At 41.5% G+C, this 26,442-nt stretch overlaps 1 protein-coding gene and 1 pseudogene across 1 annotated transcript in view; both read left to right on the top strand.

Moving 5' to 3' along the window:
* The first annotated feature begins 2,921 nt into the window (after window positions 1-2,921).
* AMFR (autocrine motility factor receptor) overlaps window positions 2,922-26,442 on the top strand; it is a 41,350-nt gene continuing 17,829 nt past the window's right edge. Inside the window, exons 1-8 of the mRNA XM_065925363.1 lie at window positions 2,922-3,374; window positions 12,577-12,669; window positions 15,855-16,019; window positions 17,341-17,493; window positions 19,813-19,853; window positions 21,164-21,296; window positions 22,856-22,989; window positions 23,851-23,961. Of these exons, the coding sequence (XP_065781435.1) occupies window positions 3,108-3,374; window positions 12,577-12,669; window positions 15,855-16,019; window positions 17,341-17,493; window positions 19,813-19,853; window positions 21,164-21,296; window positions 22,856-22,989; window positions 23,851-23,961 (1,097 nt within the window). The 5' untranslated portion in view covers window positions 2,922-3,107. The remainder of the gene's footprint in view (window positions 3,375-12,576; window positions 12,670-15,854; window positions 16,020-17,340; window positions 17,494-19,812; window positions 19,854-21,163; window positions 21,297-22,855; window positions 22,990-23,850; window positions 23,962-26,442) is intronic.
* Window positions 19,894-20,533, top strand: LOC136159150 (glycine cleavage system H protein, mitochondrial pseudogene; annotated as a pseudogene).

Raw genomic sequence — 26,442 nt, forward strand, 5'->3', positions numbered from 1 at the left:
AAAATGAACAATAATGTATCTAAATAATGAATCCTCACAACTCTGGTTTATCTGAAATGCTATGTTTCCTTTAAATCAAACCAAATCAGAGCCCCCATACCATAAAGATGACAGGGAATTCAGTCTCAGTCATTATTGGGAGGAGGGGCCTACCCAAAGTCAAGAATCCAGGAAGGATAAATGGTACTCTGAAATGAAGGTGGAGGTGGGGAGACCTCTAGCTTCCATCATGGACTCCATGAATATTCGTCCAATTGCCTCCCTGTCACACTTAGGCCTTAGAACCAGATGATGCAAGTGGCCCCTATGCTTATGGTCCAAACTTCCTAGGCACGCTAGTATTCATCCCTCTTGAGTTTTGTTTCCTTTGCCACTCCTGTGATGATGCAGGAGGCAGTACAAAGAAGCAAGAGCATTGGTTGACTTTAGATAGTGGGTTCTATCTTTGGGAAAAAAACCTTGAGGGAAGGATGTGCAAAAGCCTGGCTGCCTACTTGGAGTGGGTGAGGACAAAATGTTCGTAGAACAAATACTAATTATTACCCTAGTAAAATATCCAGACACCAACCTCTAAAATCTTAAAATACAAATAAAAAATAACCTTATTTAGTTGGGTTAATGTCACATATTCTCATATTGAATCTTCAGAAATTTCAAGCTTCTGAAAGTTTAGATTTTTGTTTAGTCACTAAATCACATCCAATTCTTATGACCCAATAGACTAGCCCGCCAGGCTCCTCTGTGCATGGGATTTCCCTGGCAAGAATACTGGAGTGGGTTGCCATTTCCTTCTCCAGGAGATCTTCCTGAGCCAGGGATTGAACCTGCATATCCCACATTGCAGGCAGATTCTTTTACACTGAGCCACCAAGGAAGCCATGCTTATTATATAGTCAGAACCAAATGTTAAAGGCTGCTATTAAATACTAAGTCATTCCAGAAAACAGGTTGCCTAAAGCTTTAACACGTAGAAAGTAATGGTTCTTTCAAAATACAATTCAGAGTATAGCACTTAGAATTCAAGATGATAGAATATTGTACCTTAATAGCCCCTTAAGATGATTTGACAAGTTTGGTAATATGATATTTTGTAACTGTACTGTGACTTGGATTGAAAGTGGATTGTGGAATAGTGTGGTTTAAAATTTATGGGGGCTCAGATAAAGTAGAACATTTACTTCTGTGGAAAATTACAATCCCTTTTTCAAAATGAAATTTTATTTACCAATACAGTTGAAAGTTTAGCATTTTAATCAAATGGCTGCAGATAGAGAAAGGGAACTGAAAGTGTAATCATACAGATCTCATAAGGAAAATGTGTGTGTGTGTGTGTGTGTGTGTAGACGCTCATCCTCCCCGGTAAAAGCCAAACTGTTGCATTTATCATAAGGCCTTCAGATCTCATAAGGAAAGTGTGTGTGTGTGTGTGTGTGTGTGTGTGTGTGTGTGTGTGTGTGTGTGTGTGTGTGTGTGTGTGTGTAGACGCTCATCATCCTCCCCGAAATACTGCAAATTTTTAGGATAGTAATAACCTTGAGCTGAACCATCTTTTGTTTTCTAACTAATAAACTTTTAGCATTAGAATATTAGTCATGAAAGAGACCTTGAACGTAATTTAGTCTTTTGCCTTTGAAAGTTTGTAAGAATTGACAAATATTTGCTGAACACCTACTCTACATCAGGCACTTGTAAAGGCCTTGGAGATACAACAAGGAATAAGACCCCCAAAGGTAGCAGTTTTGTTCCATAGCTCTTTTTTTTCCCTGTCTTTTTATAGCCTTATTGGGCTATAATTTACATAATTCACCATATAAGTACACAAATAAAGATTTTTAGTATGTTCAGAGTTCTTCTACAGTCACCAGAATTTTAGAACATTTTCATCACCTCAAAAAGAAATCCATGTTTAGCTTTTATACCTGTTTCCTCATCTCCCTATTGCTCATCAATCATTAACCTACTTTATGTTTTTGCCTATGCTGGACATTTCATATAGATGGAATCACACTATATAACCATTTGTGTGTATGCTTATACTTAGCAGTTTCACGCTTTGTCCTTGGAGCATATTTCCCTACTTCATTTTCATGGCTGAATACTATTCCATTTTAGGGGGTTATCCCTTATTTATCTATTCATCCCTTGAGTGACATTAGGGTTGTTTCTAACTTTGACTATTAAGAATAACGTTGTTACTGACATTTGTGTGCACATTTTGTGCGGTGGTGTGTTTTCATTTCTCTTGGGTATACAACTAGGAGTGGAAGTGCTAGGTCAAATGGTCACTCTTAGGTTTAAACTTTTTGAGGAGCTGACATGACTTTCCAAAGTACCTGCACTATGTTACATTCCTACCTGGCGTATGAGGGAACACATTTTTACTTCCTTGACAAATCGAGTTCACTTTAGGCTTTGCGGGGGGTTACTAGTAAACAGCAGATACTTTATCTGTGAGGAATTGAGACTGTTGATTCATTGTCTTTGCATGGGGCCAGGGCCTCTATTATTCCCTAAGCATTGTCTCCTCTTTCAGCCACTTGGGAAGCTCCCAGGCCCACAGGGAGGCTCTGGGGTAACTTGCTAACGGGGAGGTTAAGGAAACTAAGGACAAGTGGCCGGACGCCGGGATGGGCCCATGCGGCCAGTGCTCGACCGCCCGTCAGTGCCGTCGGGCCTGAGTGACGCTTGGGCCCGGCCCGGGGCGGGTGCCCTGAGCGTCCGCGGGCCAGGCCGAGCCAGGGTGTCGGCGGAAGATAATGCTGGGTGCTGGGCCGCAGGGCCTGCGGCCGGGGCCTCCGCCAACTAGGCGGCCGCGCGACCGCTGGGGGCGGGGGACCGAGGCCGCGCCCCCGCGCCCGTCCCGCCCGCACCCTGCTGGGGGCGGCGGCCAGCCCCGAGACAGCCGAGGCTCTTCCGCGCCGGCAGGGGCAGCAGCGGGAGCGGCGCGGGGCGGAGCGGCCAGGAGCGGCCCGGCCCGGCCCGGCGCGGTGGCGGCGGCGGCGGCGGCGGCGGTAGCGACGCCAGAGCTCGTGGGCGCCGTTCGCGAGGCCGCCGGGACCCGGCCGCAGCGCGGGGAGGCCTGGGGACTGGAAGCCGCCGCTGCCGCCATGCCGCTGCTCTTCCTCGAGCGCTTCCCCTGGCCCAGCCTCCGCACCTACACGGGCCTCAGCGGCCTGGCCTTGCTCGGCACCATCGTCAGCGCCTACCGCGCTCTCAGCCAGCCCGAGGCCGGGCCCGGGCCCGGGCCCACCGAGGGGGAGCCGGTAACGGCCCCAGTGCAGCCAGACCCGGCCGCGCTCGTCCGGCCGAGCGCCGGGGGACCCCGGGCCCGCGACGTGGCCCAGTACCTGCTCTCGGACAGCCTGTTCGTGTGGGTGAGCGAGGCTGCCGGGCCCGTCGAGGAGGAGCGGAGCGGGGCGAGGGGTGGGGGCCGCCGTGTCACCCATTATCTGTGGGGGGCGTAACTGTGGCTGGGGTCCCCTCCCCCCGGGACCCCGGAGTGTGAGGCCGGGGGGGCGGGGCCCCGCCCGCGTGCGCGCCTCCGTGGGGCCCGGTGAGGGTTGGGGTGTGGCGGTGGGGTCGTGAGGGGGAGCGGGTCCCCAGGGGCGGGTCGTCTTTGAGGGCTGGAGGAAGGGACTTTGGGACGGCGTTGGGGAGGCGCAGGGGGCGGGGCGCGAGGGAACGCGGCGGCCGGCCAGGGGCGGGCGGGGGAGGGGTGTGGAAGGGAGGTGGGGGAGGGCTGGGAATCGGGGGGTCGGGGGGAGAAGAAAAATATGGGGGGCCGAGTTGGGGTTGCCGAGGGATCACCAGGAAGTGAACTGGAAGACCTCAAAGAGCAGAGTCAGTTACCCCGGACTTGGGAAGGCTTTTCGGACGCGGTCAGGCAGGGAGATGTTGTTAACGCGTTTCACGTGTAAAGAGAGAAGAGACAATTTCAGATGTTGAGCATAGGAGAATTTTGGGCATCTGGGTGTGTTTGGACGTTGTTTGGAGAGGGACCGTCTCCCACAGCTTCCCCCCTCCCCCGCCCTTCTTTATTATGTGATTGTCCGCTTTGAGTGGACTTAAAACAAATACAGACGGTGCTTCCTTTCCTGCTGCTTTTACCTGGTGATTCATGAAAGTTTCCTTTGATGTCTGAAGGCAGCCAAAACATTTGGAGTCGAGAGATGTCTCTTCATTTTAACTCACGGTTTCTCCTATTGATCCATGTTAAAATAAGGTTTCCAGTTTGTCTGCCAGTGTAAGATAAGCAGCGTTTGGGAGGCATGAATGCTGGTTTCACTTATTAGAACAGATAATTTCAGGCGGGCAGATCAACAGTATTTTGGCTAAAGAACTTGGTTTCCACCTTGGCCTTGAATGCCTCATAGAAATGCCACAGTGATCAGAAAAAGTTGTTCTGGGACTGAAGTCTGTCCCTAGGGTTTGCTGTGGTGTCTTGAGTCTTGTCTCCTGTAAGTTCCCATTTCGGTTGAGAGTCGGCTGTAAATGACTGGGATTAATATTCCAAGTATACGGAATGATATACAGCTCATTTGTTGTAATTAATCCCACTGTGCTTCATCAGGAAGCAGTGGGATTTATGAACTCTGTGGGTGTAGATTAAGTCTCTTGGTCCTTCTGATGAAGAGATTAGTAGAAGGCTGGGAAGGGTGAGGTTCCCTTCTTCCACTGCTGTGTAAAGCTGAACCTTACAGTAGGGGAGAAGGGAGAAGAGAAAGAACTCAACCCATGTCCCTTGTTTAATGTCTGTTAAACCTAGATTTTAAAAAATCTGTTTTTTGCATTTTAGTTGACAGATAAACAACTTAAAAGTAATGTGAAGAGTGCTTTTGCCAAATGTTGGGATTATAATGTAGTCTTTGATATATATATATATATTTAAGTATAAGATACAAGTAAGCCTTTGGGATGGAACTGCTGGAGTGTTTAACAACTACTAGTATTGTTTAATGATTACCCGCCCAGTCTCTTTGTACAAAACTCATTCCAGTTCCAAGGTTAGCACCTCTTCATAAAACATTACATAAACATAAAACATTGAAGTCTGTTGATTTTCTGTGAAAATTATTATTTTTAAGAAAATTTCCTTTTCTTCCCAGCTTTTTCAACAGAGATCTTGCCTCCAGTGAGTTTATGATTTCTTCCTATCTGTGGATGATTTTCTTTTTTTCCTTTCTCAGTTGGTCTTGCTGCCTTCTTCCATCTTTCCTCTGTGGTTTTCACACTTTTATCTTGGTTTTTCTTGGTTCCTCAGACCTTCCATGTGTTCATTATCAGTTTTCCTCATCACCCATTACTTAAGTTTCTGCTCTAGTAGCGAAATAGGAGTTGCAGTCTCAAAAGCCCTCCTCTGAGACCTGTCAGATAGCATAATTAAGTGAATACATGGTGGAGTCTTTGTTAAAATGGATCCTTTTTTTTTTTTTTTTTGGCCCTGCCCAGGGACACTCATTCAGTTTTTAAAAACCAATCAAGACAAAAACAATCAGTTGATCTTTCTGCCAGTTTGCAAAATCCTGCTAGCTGTTATTTTGCATATTGATCTCTAAAACTTATTTTCGTAGGGCACAGTTTAGATGAATATAGCTAGGAATATGTCTTCATTCTAATTAATGTCCTAGTGATTTTCTGCTCATTAATGGTTGAGAAACTGATCAGGGAGAGGATGGATGATCAGGGAGAGGATGGGGTAGGAAGTGAAGGTCAGGTTATGTGAACCTTGCCTGCTCTGTTAAGGAGTGTTCACATTATTTCATGGGCAGAAGGGTTTCAGTGGGAGTGGAGGGGAGAAGGGGCTGTCATGATGAGACAATTTTTTCCGGGCGGCGGGAGCGGGGGGGAACCTATAGCAGCAGTGGGGAAGATGGATTTATGTAGAATGGGAAGAGGCTAGGAGATGTAGAGACCAGAGACTCCAACTCGGAGGAGAGCTCTCCCGGTGGCCCTCTGGCATGGATATTGAGAACAGGTTTGAGGGGAGGTTCTCAGTGTTGTTACTCTAACAAATACCCAGATTTGTCTTGATTCATTGTTTCTTCATGTCTTTCTAGAACTTCCATTCCAAACTTTCATTCCAGTTTAGGTTTTATTTTGTTATTTATTTCCACCAGGCTAATTTTACATTGTTCAGATGTCCCTTCCATTCAAGTATCTCATGATCCTTTTCCATCATTGTTTTGAATTGTTCAGGTGTTGCTGGCTTTTTGACTTTGCTGATTTTACTCATTAGTTTCATTACTTTCTCCTGGTTTTTTTGTATTTTCCTGTTCTGTTCTGGTTTTTTTTTTTCCCCTCTTTTATATTTGCTTTTAAAATGGTAAGAGCAGGAAGTGGTAAAATAGAGAAATAGAAATATGGAACAAATTTTAAGCTTCTGATGACTTAATTAGATGCAAATAGAATAGTTAAAATAGAAATGTCAAAGGAAAAAGTCACCAAAAATGAAAATGGATAAAAGAGAACTGATCATTGAGAGCAGAGATTAGCGAACCTTCTTGGCCTATTTGGCCTATTCGCTAATAGTGGTTTTTACATTAAAATTTTTTTTTAAAGGAAGACTATGTGATTGAGAGCATGTGGCCTACAAAGCCTAAAATATTTACCGTCTAATAGCCCATTGGAGAAAAAGTTTCTGACTCTTGCCTTAAAAAGCCCATCTTCACATAATTATACAACTTGAGAACTGAAAGTAATTTGCTAGGCTTGAGTGTTGATAAGATGAGTATTCCAAAGAAGAGAAAAATGTTAGCTCCAGAAATGTTTGGGGCAACTTAAGAAAAAAACTAACCCTGTAAATAATAGGACATAAGCCTAGATAAACAACTCAAAAATACAGGAAAAATCTCTCGATTGAGGGGGAAGGAGATAGCTATTTAATTGCTTGCTAGATGTGTGCTATGTGCTTTATATATGTAATCTCATTTATTTCCCTAATGTTGTGAAAAGAGGAACACAATTATCAGTGTAATAAGGAGGGGAATGCGTTATTGGCATTTTATACTTGTCACTGGGAGCCTGCAGAAAAGTAACAGTCCTGTGTCCTTCAAAGAGGAGACTGATAAAAGATGTGTTTGTGGGGGGTGGGGGGTGGGAGGTGGCGGGTGGGAGGTAGGTAGTGCTGGTGTTAAGTAGGAGACTAAGTAACATTCATATCCATTGTATCCTTGAAACGGTTCCTGGGAGTTGAATCACATTTTGTCACAAGGTCATAAATAATGCCCCATTGGTGGCCGGCATTTTATAGAATCAGAAACACCCGCGGGGTTACACAGTGATAAACGTGGCCAAGCTGTCTCTTAGCACCCTCTTCTCTTTCTCGCAGACCAGGCTGTCTCATAACTTCGTTTCTGTTTCTTCTAGGTGAACAGTGGAGCCATTCTGGGAGAAAAGTTTCCTTACGGGGCCTTTAGGGCCAAGGGAATGACTCTAAGCCTGAGTCAGTAGGGGTTCCTTGGGTCATTACTACCTGGTCTGTTTGGTTAAGACTACTCAAGGACTAGCAAATCTTGGTTTTTATTTTGTGTAGACAAGAAAAAATATAGGCATTTGGTGAGATTTTCAAAAATATTAAAGTTTTTTTTTTTTTTTTTAACACTGCTATAGATAGGAGAAATTTTTCTGAAGTATTTTAATATAGTAGAAATGCAGTGTGTTTTACCAGGTTAACTTGGGACTTAGGCTACCCCGTTTGGGTTGTTACTCGTCTATCTCCCATGGTACAATGAGAAAAGTAATGTGAAACTTCACAACTGGTCAGGTTAGATTCTAAACTTTAATAGCTTCTTCTTTTTTTTTTCCTCAATAGATTCTTTAAAAAATTAATAAATGATGTATGCTCATGGTACAGAAGGTAAAAGGTGCACAAGTGATGTATACAATGAAAAGTAACTCTCCCTCTCACCTGCCTCCCTCCCCTGAAAGTGGCCCTTACCAGTTTCTTCTAAATTAGTGCTGGTGTTAAGTAGAAAATTAAGAAATACCCAGGTTGATCAAGTCCCTGACGCAGTTCACATTAACATATTATACAAATACATATAGTATATATACGATATGGTATATATGTTGTTGTTTAGTCGCTAAGTCATGTCTGAGTCTTTGGTGACCCCATGGACTCTATAGCCCGCCAGGCTCCTCTGTCTATGAAATTCTCCAGTCAGGAATACTGGAGTGGTGTACCATTTCCTTCTCCAGGGGATCGTCCCGACGCAGGGATTGAATGCACATTTCCTGCACTGGCAGGTGGATTCTTTATCTTTGAGCCACCAGGGAAACCCATAGTATATATACATATTTTTTTCTTTTTTACACAGAAAGTAGCATAGTAATCACATTTCTACACTTTGCTTTTTTTCAGTGAGCAAGTTATCTTGAAGGTTCTATATAATGCTAGCAAATGTGGAACTGCTGAGTTAGTTTTCCTGGCTTCATTGTATTCCATTGAATGGCTGTTTTTACACTTTATTGAACTATTCTCCCTAATGGCCATGTAATTGTTTTCCTTTTTTCTGGTGTTATAAACAGTGTTCCAGTGAGCTCCTTATACTTAGATTTATTTACATGTAAGTTTGGATTCTGCCCACAAGGGAAGGTTATAGAAGGAGGCTAGTACTTTTACTGTAGTCTGTAAGGATGAAGTTCAGACTAGGCCTGTTGAAAGCGAGTCTCATTTTGATTATTGGAGGTGAGAAGGTTTGTCCTGGTTTTATTGGTTTAAATATGGACTGAAGTGTTATTTCTGTAAGAATATCACTGATGGCCTAGTGGGATCTGATTTGCAATTTGCTTTTAATTTTATGTGGGAATATAGTTGATGTACAGTGTTGCATTTCCTGTGTACAGCTAAGTGATTGTTATACATGTACACATATCCCTTCTTTTTCACATTCTGTTCTCATATCAGTTACTACAGAATATTGAGTTCCCTGTGCTATACAGTAGGTCCTTGTTGCTAATCTATTTCATATATAGTGAAAGTGAAAGTCACTCAGTCATGCCCAGCTCTTTGCGACCCCATGAACTATACAGTCCGTGGAATTCTCCAGGCCAGAATACTGGAGTGGGTAGCCTGTCCCTTCTCCAGTGGATATTTCTGACCCAGGAATCAACTGGGGTCTCCTGCATTGCAGGCAGATTCTTTACCAACTGAGCTATCAGGGAAGCACTTTATAGTGGTCATGTTTATATGTTAATCCAGGGATTTACTTTTAAATGAAGACAACTTGAATTATGTTTCTTCCTGTATTTTCAATGTTTCAAGGCTCTGTCAGTTTTAAAATTGAAATTTATATCTATATTGGAATGACAGTATGTGTGAAATTGACATTTTTTTCTGTAAGCAGAAGAGAATTCTTCAAGAGCTGGGAATACCAGACCACCTGACTTGCCTTCTGAGAAATCTGTATGCAGGTCAAGAAGCAACAGTTAGAAGCGGACATGGAAAAACAGACTGGTTCCAAATTGGGAAAGGAGTATGTCAAGGCTGTATATTGTCACCCTGCTTATTTAACTTATATGCAGAGTACATCATGCCACATGCTGAGCTGGATGAAGCACAAGCTGGAATCAAGATTGCCTGGAGAAACATCAATAACCTCAGATATGCAGAGGACACCACCCTTATGGCAGAAAGCAAAAAACTAAAGAGCCTCTTGATGAAAGTGAAAGAGGAGAGTGCACAAATTGGCTGAAAACTCAACATTCAGAAAACTGAGATCATGGCATCTAGTCCCATCACTTCATGGCAAATAGATGGGGAAACAGTGGAAACAGTGGCAAACTTAATTTTTTTGGGCTCCAAAATCACTGCAGATAGTGATTGCAGCCATGAAATTAAAAGACGCTTACTCCTTGGAAGGAAAGTGATGACCAACCTAGACAGCATATTAAAAAGCAGAGACATTACTTTGCCAATAAAGGTCTGTCTAGTTAAGGCTATGGTTTTTCGAGTAGTCATATGTAGATGTGAGAGTTGGACTATAAAGAAAGCTGAATGCTGAAGAATTGATGCTTTTGAACTGTGGTGTTGAAGAAGACTCTTGAGAGTCCCTTGGACAGCAAGGAGATCCAACCAGTCCATCCTAAAGGAGATCAGTCCTGAGTGTTCATTGGAAGGACTGATGTTGAAGCTGAAACTCCAGTACTTTGGCCACCTGATGCAAAGAACTGACTCATTGGAAAAGACTCTGATGCTGGAAAGATTGAAGGCGGGAGGAGAAGGGGATGACAGAGGATGAGATGATTGGATGGCATCACCGACTCAATGGACATGAGTTTGGGTAAACTCTGGGAGTAGGTGATGGACAGGGAGGCCTGGCTTCTGCAGTCCATGGGGTCGCAAAGAGTCGGACACGACTGAGCAACTGAACTGAACTGAGGTGTTTTAAAAGCACTTTTTCATGACCTTAAAATCTTTAATTACTTCCAATCTTGTATAGCTTTCACTTTTGTATAAAGTTCACAAAATATTATCTTTTTTTAATGTAAAATCTCTTTCTAATATCAGTTTATTTATATCAATCTCTTTCCCCCTTCTTAGCCTTGCTAATTTTCAAATCTTCCATTTATATTTAAAATAGAAATGATTATCTACCGGTGATGGAATTATCAGAGACTTTCACCTTTTTTTTTTTTTTTTTTGGTAAATCAGAGTTACAAAGTTTTTATATCTTATCTTTGAACTTAGAAAAACTGAAAAAAATGTTTTAACTGAGAAGCAATTGTTGTTCTCAGGAGAGCAGCTGGCTTGGCCTGTTAGATGTTGACCAAGTTCTGTGTCCTGTAGATCCTAACAGCTTTTTGAGTGCAGGGTCCAAATCAACCTCATTTCTCTTAACCTCCCGCATACCTTTAACATGTAGATGCTAATTATTTATTTCAGCGTTTCATATGCCTACCTGCAAAAACAGGAAGACTTTAAAAAAATTGTGTTGTAGTTAGGGTGGGAATGGATGTTTGGCTGACTTTAAAAGTCAGGTTCAGCTGGGGCATATGGCATGAGGGACTATGGTTGTAGTTTTGTCTTATGACATTTTTTCCTTAATTGACATGATTGGGGTTCCCACTAACTAATTTAGAACACAAGGAAGATGAGCCTTTTAAACACCTATTTCATCTTAAAATTTAGTATTCTATCCAATTTGTTGGAATGTTTTGAATAGGGCTGTTCCACAATTCTTAAGGAGGTTAGGATGTTTTGGATAGCTAATTTCATTTTTGGTTTTTTTTTTCTGATTATCTGAGGAAATTACCAGAAGAGTTTTGTTTTTCAGCACTATTTTTGTTTTAGTTGTTTGAAAATACATCCCATACTTACTTGTCCCATTAGGCAGTATGTAACTAAACATAATGTATTCTTTTGTAATGAATCAGGGCTGCCATTCATGATACATAATGCATCAGGGTTACCAAAGGGCTGGGTAATGTCAAGTACAAAGAGGAACCTGAAGAGATCCTAGGGAGTTTCCTTCCTTATGTTACCCTCTCTGTCACCTTCCTTTATTTACTCATTTTTAAAACAACCATTTGCTTCTTTCAGAAGTAGAGGGACGGATGACCTGGAAAGAGGAACCTGGCCACCTCCACCTTCCTGTACACTTAGTGAAACAAAGATTGAAGTAGTCTTCTGTCGTTGGTGTTCATTTTCATTTGCTCTAACTAAAAGTCCTCTTTACAGTTCTGCATCAAGGTCCTTTTGGCTTTTTCAGATTCTTTGGTTTAAAAATCACTGGAGCATCAGTAAGGTGGTGTGCCATACTAACTTCTGAGTTGGGGCAGCCCACAATTTCATTTTGTAAGCATTAGATTTGTTGTTTAGGTGTAAGGTCTTTCTTAATTACTAAGGAAGTTTTCTACTTGCTGGTGAAGAAGGCCTTGCACTATCACTGGTGTCTCATGGTGGCAGTTCTAAGCTCCTCCTGCCAGTTTTCTTCTTTCTTCCCACTTCCCTGATTCTGCTCCTCTCGAATGCCCCAGAACCTTTCCTTTAAGGCCAGCACCAACCACAGGTATCTTTTGTCCCATTGCAATACATTTGAAAATGTGTATGTTTTTGATTCTCAATTCTCCATGATCTTGTAGACTCTTTTTGTGACCATTCACCCTCTTCTCCATATTTCCTGTTTTTCAACAGAGCAGCGTAGGAAGTTTGGGTGCTGGACTTTTACTGTTCATGATAACTACATTTTCTGGAAAAGTTTTCTTCTAGACTGTTCCAAATCTTAATGTGAGATTGATATGCCTCAGAGATAGGGTTTTCTAATAGGGTTTTATACATACAGTATAGAATTTATGCTCAGTTCAGTTAAGACTGAAGGGGATGATGGCCTTCTGAAGGGTTCGCACTGGGACAGGGCTCTGTGAGTTGACCACCAAGCTGGTACCTTCCCTCCCCACTCCTCATCCATACCCCCACCACTCATAAAAATGGGCCCCTTCAGATGTTACTGATCTTGTAGAAAACTGGAAAGGTTCAGTCATTAGAAATGTTGGCTGAATTCCCAGTAGAAAATTTTTAGAGCTGCATTTATTTTTCAACAAGAGGATATAAACTTCCTTTCTTTGGTTTGTGTACAGGTTCTAGTAAATACTGCTTGCTGCATTTTGATGTTGGTGGCTAAGCTAATCCAGTGTATCGTGTTTGGCCCGCTTCGAGTGAGCGAAAGACAGGTAAGTCTGCACAGCAAGGATGCCTTCTTGTGACTAAATTAAAAAAACAAAAACTTTCTTGGGTATAATTTCAAACTTGCAGAAAAGTTGCACAAACAGTATGAAGAACTCCCATATAGATTTTATCCAGATTCAAAGTTACTAACATTTTGCCCCATTTGCTCTAACATTCACCTTTTATCTATACATAAATATCTATATCTGTATATATTCACCTTTTATCTATATATGTTTTTTTTTTTCTGATCTGTTTGAGAGTAAATTGGGGACTTCACATATAACCTCAAATAGTGCAACATATGTTTCCTAAGAGCAAGGACATTTTCTTATATAACCATAGGACAATGATCAACGTCAGGAAATTCAGCATTGGTAAAATACTTTGTGTCGTCCACAGTCTGTATTCAGTGTAACCAGGCTGTCCCACTATTGTTCTTGATTGCTATTTCCCCACGACATTGATGAGGTAATTCTGAAGGAAGCTCCGACTTTTTTTGTTTGAATAATCGTATATATATATCATTCTTTAGAATATGGGTACTTTTCCAGAGGAATTTACTGAGAGATTTTAGCTTTTCCATTTGGAAAGGAATATTAAGATTCCTCATTTTGCAAGCCAGTGTTCAGGTGAGATAGGCTGACATGTGAACAGTATTCTCAGAATGTATATATGAGCAGGGTGTGCTTTCATTAAAGAATTAATGCCACGAACATACTGTGCAGATTGGCAGTTCCCCAAAGGATTTTAGTAGATAGAGTGTAGAATGGTGTGTTTTAAAGTTAAGACTTTAGAACTGGCCTTTACAACAGTAATATCTGAGCAGAACTATGTTGTACTTTGTCTTATTCCAATGGTAAGACGCAAAGACCTGCTGTCAATACGTTAACAGTACACAGTGGCCTCACCCCTTACCTATGCTTTTCAACCCAAATCAGTTGTTATCAAGTGAGCTGAGGTCCTGGGCAGAGTTAAAATGCAGTTACTGTGTGATTGAGCCCTTGGATGCTTGAAGAGCAGGGCTCTTTGTTTTCCCCCAAATTTTTCATTAGTGAGTATTGAGCACTTTCTGCAAAATATCAACTCCAGAGGTCTCCCAGATGGGATTAATAGAACATAATTTTTTTGGTAGCATACAAAAACTTAAAAAAATTTTTTTTAATTTAATTTGTGTATTTGACTGCACCAGGTCTTAGTTGTGGCATGTGGGAAATAGTTCCCTGACCAGGGATCAAACTCAGGGCCCCCAGCCATTGGACCACCAAGGAAGTCCCCAAAAGCTTTCTTTGATGCTTCTTCTGTTTTCAAGTAAAACTTTGACTTGTGGGCCAGAAATCAGTTAGGACAAACAAGCTGTCTAATTGTTGGTGGGTTGTTCTGGCACCAGTGGGCCTTATGTGCCACTTTCTGTTTCCTAAAATGTTAAATACCAGTTCAAAATTTACAAAAAATATAATGTTGAAGTATTACAGAGATTTTTTAAATACCTGGAGATAATCATAATTGGCATGTTGGTCACTCATCTCCACTTTTTTCAGTATAGATCACCTCTTTCATGTTGTTCTGTGATGACCATTTTTGACCAGTGCATCCTATAGTATTTACTAAGCACTGTTTTGAGTTAGAACACTACAGCGTTGACCTGGGTTTACTCTCTGGGTGCTTAAAGTTGAAGAAGTAGAGTAACTACTAGGGGCAAAGACATTGAATGCCTAAAATGGGACAAACATTAAGCTGTTAAGTGGCGGTGTAGAACAAGAATTTTTTTTTTAAATGCACCTAATGCCTACTGTGGCACTTGTCTAAGCACAATATATGTGTTAACTTACTTAGTTCTCCAGCTATTCTGTGGGTTATATGCTGTTGTTATAAGACCTGTCTTACAGGTGGGAAACCAAAGCATGGGGATGGTATCCAAAGCCACACAGGAAATAGGTGGTGGAACGAAGGCTCAGAACCAGGGCACAGAATGTTCTAGCTTCACCTCATGCTTTCCTGCCCCAGATCTGGAAACAGACATCCACTAAGGATTCCTAGTTCATTTTGTTCTCTGAACAAAGGGCGTCTAGGCACAGTACAGTGTTTTAAAGTTCTCAGAATAACTCTTATCTTTAAATACTTGTTATCAATGTGTTCCACATGTGGGTTCAATTATTTCTGGTTTTTTTTTTTCAATTTTGCTTTTCTTTCTGTTTAAAATTTTGAATTTGTGAAACATTTACCCAGTTTAAAAACTTTATATAAAAGTAAACCTAGGAGCCGTGTTTTCATCCTTCTCCTCTGCACTCAGTTCCCACCACTATGCTTGATAGTACTTTTTCATATCTGTTGGGTTGATGATGCTCCTCATTGCCCTTCTTTTTTTTTCAGGATGGTAGATGTTTTTAAAACTGGACCTCCTCAGTAAGAAAGAGTACAGTGAAGCAGATATACTTATGTGGACGTGTACATTTATATAACTTCATTGGAAATCAGTGAATGTTACTTATTAGAAATCATAACAACATCCATAGCCTTTGATTGCTGAAAAAATAGAATTTTGTACAAAGATATTCATTGCAATACTTTTTGAATGGTGAAAAAACATTTCAGTGACCATCTATAACCACTGAAGTGGTCCATTCAGACAGTATTCATTGGCATCAATCAGTGTTTTACATTTAGGAAGAAAATTGTATGAAAATCTTAAGGCTTTTTTTTTACCTTTTCTTTGTACTTTTTCATATGTTATTGATTATGGCTGGAAAATTAGCATATGTTACTTTTGAATCTGAAGGATGTTTAAAAAAAGAATGTCTAATCTTTTGTTTGTTTTAAGAATTCAGAGAGCAGAAGTAGTAAAAATGATACTTGTAGCTGTCACTATTCTTTTTTATTTTGTGTTTTATTCTGTTACATAACATAGATTATTAATGTTATACTGAACTAATATTATTCCACTCTTAATGTCTAAAATTTCATAACTGAGGAATTCAATCCAGAATCTGTAAATTACTTCCTAGATGTCTTACCTTTGTTCTTCAGAGGGCTCATTTCTTTCTTTGCCTTTGGTTTTGTCATGGACACGTGTATGAAAGCAGAGGATAGAATATTCTCTCCTCCTTAAAAGCCAGCTTTTGTTGTGTTTCCTTCTCGAGAACGGGTTAGGTGTAACGGTACTCACCTTTACAAATATTTTTCTTCTTAGCACCTCAAAGACAAGTTTTGGAATTTTATTTTCTACAAGTTCATTTTCATTTTCGGTGTGCTGAATGTCCAAACGGTGGAAGAAGTGGTCATGTGGTGCCTCTGGTTTGCTGGGCTAGTATTTCTGCACCTGATGGTTCAGCTCTGCAAGGACCGGTTTGAATATGTGAGTTTTTACCCAAGCTCTTCTTTTCCTGCTTAGCCATACACATGCCAGGTCTGAATGGTGTCATATGAATGATCCATGACCTGCATGTGCAGGGCGGCTCTCCCAGGGAAGGCTCCTGGCTCAGGCACCTCCTGCTTGTTTCTTGAGGAACTTTCTGCAGCAGCCAGGGAATGCAGGGGCAGTGTCCCCTCAGGAGGCTTTCTTCCCTCCCCAGCAGTGTTACATGACAACCCACGTGGGGTCAGTTCACCTAACACAAACTGTGTTGATCGCAGTGAGTGAAAGGAAAGCTTAAACTGAAAAAATACCTGATCTCTTCCAGGTATTTTCTGTTCTCATCTCCTTCCGTTTTCTCCCTTCTTACTCTGACCCTTGGGGCTCCTCTTTCTGACTAGTTTATGTTGTTTCCACCCGCGGGCCAGGACTGAAGTAGCTCTCTTTGCTCCCTTGGTCCCCGGAGAAGTGAATCCTTTTCTGTCTGGGTATAAGTTCTGCCTTTTGGCTACAGAGTTGTGTGGAAGAATTTTCATTCCTGAGTGCTCCCTAACTAATCTCATAGATCCAGAGCAAATGGGCACCTGTGATCCTACCGCTCTGTGAAACCCACCCTACGGTGCTCTTTGCCCCCCAGTCTTTACGGACCGTGGTGGTCCTTGGACCTCTGTGTGAGCTGATCTCAATTCCACAGCCTTGAGCTGTTTCAGAATTCAGCCACCACCCCGGGCCATGAACAGGTGCTGTTTATCTCCCCAGCTGGTTTGGTATCTACAGTTTCCTGCTCAGGAGTCACAGTCCAGACCTCCCTTCTCCTAGCTGTTGCCTCTGCTTGTGTACCGTTAACGCAGCACGACGATAGTGGCCCATCTTCACCTGGAGTACACTTCAGTTGTCCCAGCTGTGAACAGGTTAGGAATGTCCCCCAAGTGACTTTGAGGGGTTAGGATTAGAGCAAGATTGAGAAAGAGCACGACAGAACATGGTGTTGCCCAGAGTCCTGTTGAAGCCAGAAGGGAGAATGACAGAACTCTGGCAAGTTGCTTCTAGAGGCTTGTAACCCCACTGGTAGGAGGATTCTTGAGAATTTGAGATGAAAATATCATGTATATTGTTATGGTCCCTAAATTAAATGGTGAAGATCTCAAGGTATCAGTGCATGCTCATATTGAGGTTGGCTGGAGAATTCTGACCATCTGGTACTGGGATACTTTGCTGTGCAGACCTCCCAACAAAGACACCAAGATTAACCTTGAGTTTCTCAGTCAGGGTTCACCCTGCCATGCTGAAGAATGAGCTTCTTTCTCCTGTTTTGTCCTTCCAGCTTTCTTTTTCTCCCACCACCCCCATGAGTAGCCACGGCCGAGTTCTGTCCCTCCTGATCGCCATGCTGCTTTCCTGCTGTGGGTTAGCAGTTGTCTGTTGCGTCACAGGCTACACCCATGGGATGCACACGTTGGCTTTCATGGCTGCAGAGGTAAGATACAGATACAGGCTTTTGTTCTGGTTGTGTTCCCGTGTATTTTCAAAGAAGCTAGAGGGTGGTTGACAGATTATTTTTCACCCATGATGGATAGCTGGTCTTTCATTTTAACAAACATTTTTGGAGTTCCTTTGTTTTAGATTGGGTATTGGTACTGAATGCTTCTATGTATGTTATTTCATGTAATCCTTGCTACAACCTAATAAAAAGTACAGTTGACCCTTGAACAACGTGTGAACTGTGTGGGTCCACTTATATGTGGATATTTTTCAGTAGGAAATACTACACGGTCCCTGGGTGGTTGAATCCACAGATGTAGAGGAACTGGATATGGAGGGCCGACTATAAATTATGCACTCCTCTGTTGCCCAAGGGTCAGCTGTAATTATTTTTGCCAGCAGTTATACACAGTGCTTAATGTACACTGGGGATTGTTGTAAATACCTTACATGCCTGTTTATGAATGGGAAAATGGCATGGAAGCTGAACTGCTAAAAGTTCCAAAGTGGTAAAATTAGCATAATCCAAGGCCTATGACTCCAAAGTGGGAAAGGTTTCCTCCTTTAGAAGCAGTACTTGGTAACAATAGGGAAATACCCTGTAATTGGTTTGGAGGAGGAAATGTCAATTCACTCCAGTAATCCTGCCTGGGAAATCCCGTGGACAGAGGAGCCTGACCTGCTACAGTCTAGGGGATTGCAAAGAGTTGGACTTGACTTAGTGACTTAATTACCACCTGTAATTGGTTAGTTTAGATAGGCCATAAATTAAGATTTTACAGAATAGTACAATAAATATGAAAACTATATTCGTTATTTTCAGAGAATAATCTGAGATATTCATGTATATTTAAAATGTACTTTTAAAAACCTTTCTGAAAATACCAATTTCTATTCAACAGAAATCAGATTTTTTTGTATGTTCTTTCTTTTCAGTGGCTATATTTGCTTTTTTCTTCAGGCCAAAGGAAAAACACTTTTATGTTGTCCACAATTGCTATTAATGAAAAATGAAATAATAGATTTCTAGTATCACTGTCAATAGATGGCTAATATCAAAATCGTAAGTTTAAACTGCTAATTAGGAATTTGTTAGAATAGGATTAAAATTTATTTTGCTTAATAGTGTTCATTTTGGAGTATAATGTAGTGTAAGTACATTGTTTTCCTTTTTTGTTTCTCGAGCTTTTAATTACTACTAGGCCAAACTTTGAAAAAGGTATACCTAAAAAAAATAAAGATACTTAAAATAGGTCTATTGGGTCATAGTACATATTTTTATTTTAGCTCATTAAGTTTTTAAGATAAATTATCTTAAAATAGATTTAGTTATAGATTTGATATTTTGAACTAAATCATGTTTTTATAGTGTTTCTCTTCTGTGCAAAATATTTTCTATTTGTAAATGAAAGTTTTCTAATCTCTAAAAATTTTATGTTTAATTCTCCTAGATTAAGAGGAAACTTTTCTTAGCATCAGTTTCTATAATACAAAATACCGTGAAGGTCTTATCTTGTTATTGATTTCCTTCATTCGGTTTTCTTCTGTGTCAGTGAACAGGGTGCAGAAAGCATTATGCGGCAAGCAGGGACTCGTAGATTATCTAAGATAGTAGGGTCAAAACCTTACCTTGGGTATATGGTCACCAGGTATTCAGACAACCTCATCGGGTTATCAATTATGGTGACTCAGTGCTGTACAAAATAGAAGTGATTGTCAAACTCAGTGACCTCAAGATTGTGGAAGGCATCCCCAGGAGCTGGACAAGTATAATTGGTTGTCACCTATTAACAGGAAAAGGCTCAATAAAAGTTGAGTTTCTAGATCATGAGAATATTCCATGGAAATTTGAAGCACATGAACTAAAATGGTTGGTAACTTGCTTTTTTTTTTTTCTTTCAGTTTTAATGAGATATACAGTCTGTACAAGTTTAAGGTGTACAGCATAATGATAATAATAATTTATGTGAAATGATTATTACCACAATAAGCATCCTCTTAATACCCCCAAAATGTTTTTTTTCCTGTGATGAAACTTTTTAGGATGTCCTCTCTTTAGAGCTTTGAAGTATATGATACAGCACTATTGCCTTTGGTCATGTTATACATTACATCCCCCGTACTTACTTACCTTATAACTGGTAGCTTGTGACTACCATCCTCCAAGTCCCCCTCACCCCCGCAGCCACTGAACAACCTGCTTTTTAATTGCACTGAGAAATGTTTGTCTTTTATCATTTTGCAAAAGTTAATTTGGTCTGAGCAATCCTAAACTTTACTAAAAGGAAAAAACAATCTCTTCTTTTTAAAATAGTCTCTTCTTGTGACAGTGAGGACTGCTCATGTGATTTTACGGTGAGTAGAAATTTGGGAGGGAGGTGATGGAGGTCTACTCATGCAGTTGATTTTACAATATAACATGTAGGCCCCCGCCGGCCGGGGTGCTCTGGGTGCCGCGCCGAGCCCCTCTGCACCCGTGCGAACACGGCGCTGCAAGCGGCGCGGAGCGTGCGGCCGCGGTCGGCAGCCTGCGCGCCATCTCGGCACCCAGCGCGCCCTGCTCGCCGCGGCCCTGGGGACTGCGGGCGGGTGCGGTCCGGGCACTGCGCACCGGCCCTGCTCTGCTGTCGGTGCGGAAATTCACAGAAACACGAATGGGTAACAACAGAAAACGGTGTTGGAACAGTGGGAATCAGCAATTTTGCACAGGAAGCTTTGGAAGATGTTGTTTACTGTAGTCTGCCTCAAGTTGGGACAAAGTTGAACAAACAAGAGGAGTTTGGTGCTTTGGAAAGTGTGAAAGCTGCTAGTGAACTCTATTCCCCTCTATCAGGAGAAGTAACTGAAATTAATACAGTCTAGCAGAAAATCCAGGACTTGTCAACAAGTCTTGTTATGAAGATGGTTGGCTGATCAAGATGACATTCAGTAACCCTTCAGAACTAGATGAACTAATGAGTGAAGAAGCATATGAAAAATACATAAAATCTATTGAGGAATGAAAATGGAACCCCTAAATAAACTACTTTGAAACAACTTAATCTAGCATAGTTGTCTTAAAGTAGTCGCGGATAGATATTTAAAAAGCAACTTTTAGCAAAAGAAACTACTTGTAACAATGTTTCCTGAAGAAAATACACCTTAACTTTCTAATGCCTTCAGATAAACACTGTGTATCTTTTCCACAGCATCCTTTGATTTTTAGGCTAGGCTCCAGTTATAATCAGAATTCCTGAAATTATCTCTGATAAAACTAATTATAAAAATTATGTAATTCAAGGATAACATGGTTATCTTATACCTTATATGACATTGTAACTTGCTTACAGCTATCCTTGGATTTGGTTAAAAATGATCTTCCCACTAGAAATAACTGCCAGTGGAGAAAAGTTTGTTAGTTGTATAGTGTCCAGTGAAGAATATTACTGTCTTAATTTTGCAATATACTGTGTTTGCTGGTGCTATTTTTATACAGTGAAGCAACAGCCTTGCAGGAGAATAAACAATTTAATAATGAAATATTCAACTTCTTAATCAAAATAAATAAATAAAATAAAATATAACATGTAAAAAATTTGTAAAAATATGACTCTACTATATCCTATTTAAAACAAATTCAATTGTGACAGTAAATCATTAGCATGATTCTTCTCTGTTCATGGCAGATATGTAATTCACCTCTGGGACCTCAACCATGAAGGGACATGGGAAGGAAAGGGGACGTATGTCTATTACACAGATTTTGTCATGGAGCTCACTCTCTTGTCCTTGGACCTCATGCACCATATTCACATGTTGGTAAGTTTCCCAGAGGGAACTCCAACAGAGAGAGCTAAGTTTTTTAGAATCAGGAACTCTGTTTAGTACAGAGTTTAATAAGTGAAACATTTGTGGATGACCCACTTAAAAGACTATAAAAATGATGCAACTGTGCCCCTCCCCTTTTTTTCCTTTCTGGCTAATGGAAGTAAAACAGTGTGGAACAGCTTTGGTGCCCATCTCAAAAGGGGCTTGCTGTCCTCCCAGGAGGCTTAACTCACTCTGCTGACCAAGTCAGTAGATAATTCTTTCAGCATGGTATTAAGAGAATTCCTCTCCTCATAGATTCTGTGGCTTCTGATAGTAACAGTTAGTTTGTAGGTGGTAAAGGGAACTCCCACAGTGTTATCTGCTTCATGGGTGCATAAATGTTCCATCTTTGTAATTAAAAGCAAAGTCTTTATTCTTAATTTCTCCTACTTTGTTGTTTGCATTTTACTTTGGTGTGCAAGAAATCACCAAGCTGAAAACCTGCTTCCCTGGCTAGCACTTCAGTGATCTCAGAATAGTGAGAGCCAACATATTTGGTGGGCAGTTTGTTTATATCGTAAGCCGGTCAAAGTAGCATTTAAAAATTTGGGAGTTAAGCATAGCACATTTCAAAGTGTACTTTTTAAAATGACTTTGAAAACGTACTTTAAACCCACCCCCCCCAGACAAATGTCCAGAGTTAAGTGTTGACATTTGTTTGTGGTTACTGCTGCTTTCTTTATTCAAAGCCATATATTCATCGTGTATTGGGCATATAGCTTAGGTTTTTGTAGCTGTTGTATTATGTGCATCTTCCTATGCTAGCAACATTTCTTCTAAATCATTTTAATACCTTTAAGATAAAAATTCCACGACAGAGGTATGATGATTTAATTGAAATACACAATACAGCACTGTTATAACTATAGTCATCATGTCGTATGTTATATCCCCACTAAGTTTTTATCTTACAACTGAAAATTTGTACCTTTTGACCATTTTCCTTCTTTCAATTCCCCACCCCTAACCCTTGAACACCATGCTCCCATAATAGAGTATTTAGATTTTATTCAGTTGTTTGCCTATTCACATCTTTACATAATTTTTTGGTCACATATTAGTTTTTTTTAAATATGTTTTTCCTTTTTTCACTTAAAATGTTATTTAAGCATATCATTAATCTTCAGAATGTTATATATAAAATAGAATATAATTATATATAATGAGTATGTAATATTACATTATGTGAGTTCACAGTATAACTGTTCCCCTACTGGGCATTTGGTCTGTTTCCTGATTTTCTGTTTTAATAATGTACATCATTTGGCATAAAGCTTTAAAATTTCTGATGAGTTCCTCAGAAAAGATGGCTGTTGATGGCATGACTAGGCCCAGGCGCATGGACAGTGTTCAGAGTCGTGAGAGAAGTATGTGCATTTGCTTCCCAAGTGACTGCTCCTGTTCACCTTTACCCATGATTCAGATCTTCTGTTGCTTGCCTCACCCTTAGTGCTAGCAAGTTCACGTTGACCTTTCTTGTGCATTTTATTCTCTCGCCTCTCATCAAGTTATTTGGCAACATCTGGTTGTCCATGGCCAGTTTGGTCATCTTCATGCAGCTGCGTTACCTGTTTCATGAAGTACAGCGTCGCATCCGCCGGCACAAGAACTATTTGCGAGTGGTTGGAAACATGGAAGCCAGGTAAATCGGCAGATTGATGCCACCCATGTTGACACATTTGAGATCTTTAATAATAACAGATTCTGGGTTATATCCCTGCTTTTTGCAGCTGTTAATGGAATGATGAAGAGTGCAGGCTCAGGAGTCAGACTGCCTGGATGCAAAGCCCACTTAGTTACTGTGTGATTCTGGGCAATTTACTTACCTCCCTGTGCCTGGGCTGCTTTAGCCTAGGGATAATAACAATACCTTCTTCCTGGAATGTTGGGTGGATTCAGTGGGATAATGAACGTAATATACTTAGAACAGTACTGGGTAAATATTAGGTTCTTTTATTACATCGTTATTTTTATCGTCATTATTATTAAATGGAAGTCTCCTTGGGCTTCTGCCCTTTTTATTCCTTACACATGCATGCTTACATACACACACAGACACACACACACACACACACACGTTCTGTCTCTCACACTCTTAACCTCACTGAGGTGTTCACTTGGCACCCTGAGGCTAAACCAAGCCTGAAAGGTGTGAGATTAACAGGCATCCTTTTTGTGTCCAGGGGAGCAGTTTGGCTCTCTGAGGTGTCTTAACTCCTCTAATCTGCCCAGAAATGTTCGCTCAAGTCGTCATTAACAAGGGCCGCGGTGTTACAACGCAGTCGGTTTCTGTGTATAGGCTTCTTGCTCTTTGATGATCTCTGAAGAGCACATGGTTGCGTGGTTTTGGTGGGTGGAGCTTCCGTGTTGAACGTGACTCCGCTGTAACTGTGCTGTTAGAGGTGACGTCTGTGTGTAGGTGATGCTCAATGTCTGCGTGTGGGGCTGACGCAGACCCCTGCCAGCTGCGCTCTGTGATGGTTCTCGATTTCTTTTCTCCTAGGTTTGCAGTGGCAACTCCAGAGGAGCTGGCTGTCAACAACGATGACTGCGCCATCTGCTGGGACTCCATGCAGGCTGCGAGGAAACTGCCTTGTGGACATCTCTTCCACAAGTAGGAGCTCTGCGGGGCCACGCAGGGCGGGCATTCTGGCCAGGCCGCAGGGTGCTGCTCGTGCCGGGGCTTAAGACCAAGCTTAGCTGAAGAGTGGGCGCGTTCCTTCAGAGTGGCCATGGTGCTGGTACTGAGTGGGGTGGGGGCCCTGGGAGCGTCTGCTTTATTTCTCAGCCTCTTCCCTACATAGCAGGATTGTTCCCCACTCACAGTTTGCCATCTCAGTTTCTGGATGTGTTAGCTGTCTTCACATTCCTTCTCTGTAAACTCTCAGGTATAACACATAGGCCCCTAAAACTTAAAACAAAGGGGTGGAGGAATCCTTGCTTTCCAACAGCTTATTCCCTTTTCTCACCTTTTCTCACCTTATTCCCTTTTCTCACCTTAAAACAAAGGGGTGGAGGAATCCTTGCTTTCCAACAGCTTATTCCCTTTTCTCACCCCTTTATTGGGGTGAGAATGTTTATTTGTGCATTTCATGCATGCCCAGAAGCAGCATAGAAACACACACCAGGGCAGTGTGATGGGATGGGGATCAGACCAGAGACAGTATGCAGCCCAGAACTGTGACTGTGTCGTCAGGGATTACAGAACCTCCACGGCTGGACTAGATCTGTGTGCAGTGCAGGCTCTTCTGTCCCCTGTGAGTCCTTGTCTCTCGCTGTTGCAGTCCTCACCTCCTAATGTTATTCAGTTTTAGAGCTCTCATATGGACTGTGTCTGTTCAACCTAAATCCTAAACCATTCTGTTTGTAGATTGGATGTTTTTCATGTTGATAGACCTTGAGGTATCTCTTGACCTTTTGTATCTATGGTCAGTCTTGCATATTGAGAAAGTTATAATCTTCACATCTGTAATCTTCCTTTCTTTATTTTGTATTCCCAAATAGTTTTTCTTCTCCTTTTTAACATTAGAAAGACTTTGGAGCTGGAGTATCAGTAACTCAACAAATTTATTGAATTTTTTTTTTAAATGTGCTGACTGCTGAATTGGCTTCTGGGAAATAACGTTAAAATGACAGAGGTGGTCTTTGTTTCACAAAGTGTTCAGCCTAATGGAGGAGACAGACATGAATTAAGCAGGAGTGTTTATGAGCATGTAAGGATAAATTGAGACAAGTGCTCTAAAGAAAAGGAATATGGTCCTTGAGAGCTTGTAACAAAGGAATCTGACACCTGGAGAAGGTGACTCCTGACAATGAGTAGGCGTGAAGGCATCGAAAGAAGGGATCAGGTGGAAGAAACTTTGAGACAGAGGGAACGTTACTGAAGCAAAACGGAGTGTGGTGTATCCAAGGAATGAAAGAGAGCCTGTGTGGCAGGAGTTCAGGATGTCAGAGGGTGGAGTGGTGTTTGCTGAGGCAGAAGACACGGGCCTGAGTCACCTTGCAGGGAACTGAGGGCCGTGGAAGGTTTTAAAGTAGGGGTTCGGGATCAGATATGCAGCCGGGAGAGATCAGGGAGGCTAGTTAGTAAGGGCTGCAGGGGTTAGGATGGGCGCCGAGAGGCGTGTGGGTAGAGCAGTGGGAGGGGAGCAGGAGAGGGGCGGACAGGTGTAGGAAGAGTAGGAGGCGCATGCTGCTAGACCGGCTGTGAGAGAGTGAGGAACGTGAGGTGTCGAGGACTCTTCTAGTTTTGCGGCTGAGCGACTGGATGGATGGTGGTGCTGAGTGATGAGTTTGGAAGACCAGAGACACGCATTTCTCAAAAACTTTCAGATAGTTCCTATGGAGCTTGGAGAAAGTTTGGAAGAATAACTCAAAAGAGTATATTTCACTCCAGAAGAAATGTTTTCAAGCATTTGGTTAGATTCATTTTAGGATTTAATTTTTTTAATTGAGGCAAAATTCATACAGTATACAATCAGCCATCCTAAAGTGTGCAGTTCAGTGGCCTTTGGTGCATTCACAGTGCGGTACAGCACCACTCCCCTGTAGTTCATAACTTGCTCATCACCCAGAGTAGCCCCGCATGTCCGTCACAGGATGTCACTCCCCATTCCTTCCTCTGCACATTCCCTGGCAGCTGGTCATCCGCTCCCTGTCTCTGTGGGTTTGCCATATGAAAGGGATCCTACAATATGTGACTTCTTGTGACTGCCTTCTTTTACTAAGCATAAAACTTTCAAAGTCATCCAAGTTGTAGCATATTTCAGTACGTCATTCCTTGTTATGACTGAGTTAAACATTTTTTATAATAATTGAACAATCTGTTTATCCATTCTTCCATTGATGGACCCTCCATTCTTCCACTTTTTAGCTATTCCAAATGATGCTGCTATTAATATAAATGTTTGTGAAGAGATATCTGTATCTGTTGGAGTACATGTTTTTAATTCTTTTCAGTATATACTTAGGAGTGAAATTGCTGAGTCATAGGGTAATTCTATGTTTAACTTCTTGAAGAACCACTGGATTTTCCCATAGCAGCTGCACCATTTTACATCCTATCAGCAATGTGTGAGGGTTCCAGTTTCTTCAG

Source organism: Muntiacus reevesi, chromosome 2 (assembly GCF_963930625.1).
Source record: "Muntiacus reevesi chromosome 2, mMunRee1.1, whole genome shotgun sequence".
In the NCBI taxonomy this organism is placed as follows: Eukaryota; Metazoa; Chordata; class Mammalia; order Artiodactyla; family Cervidae; genus Muntiacus; species Muntiacus reevesi.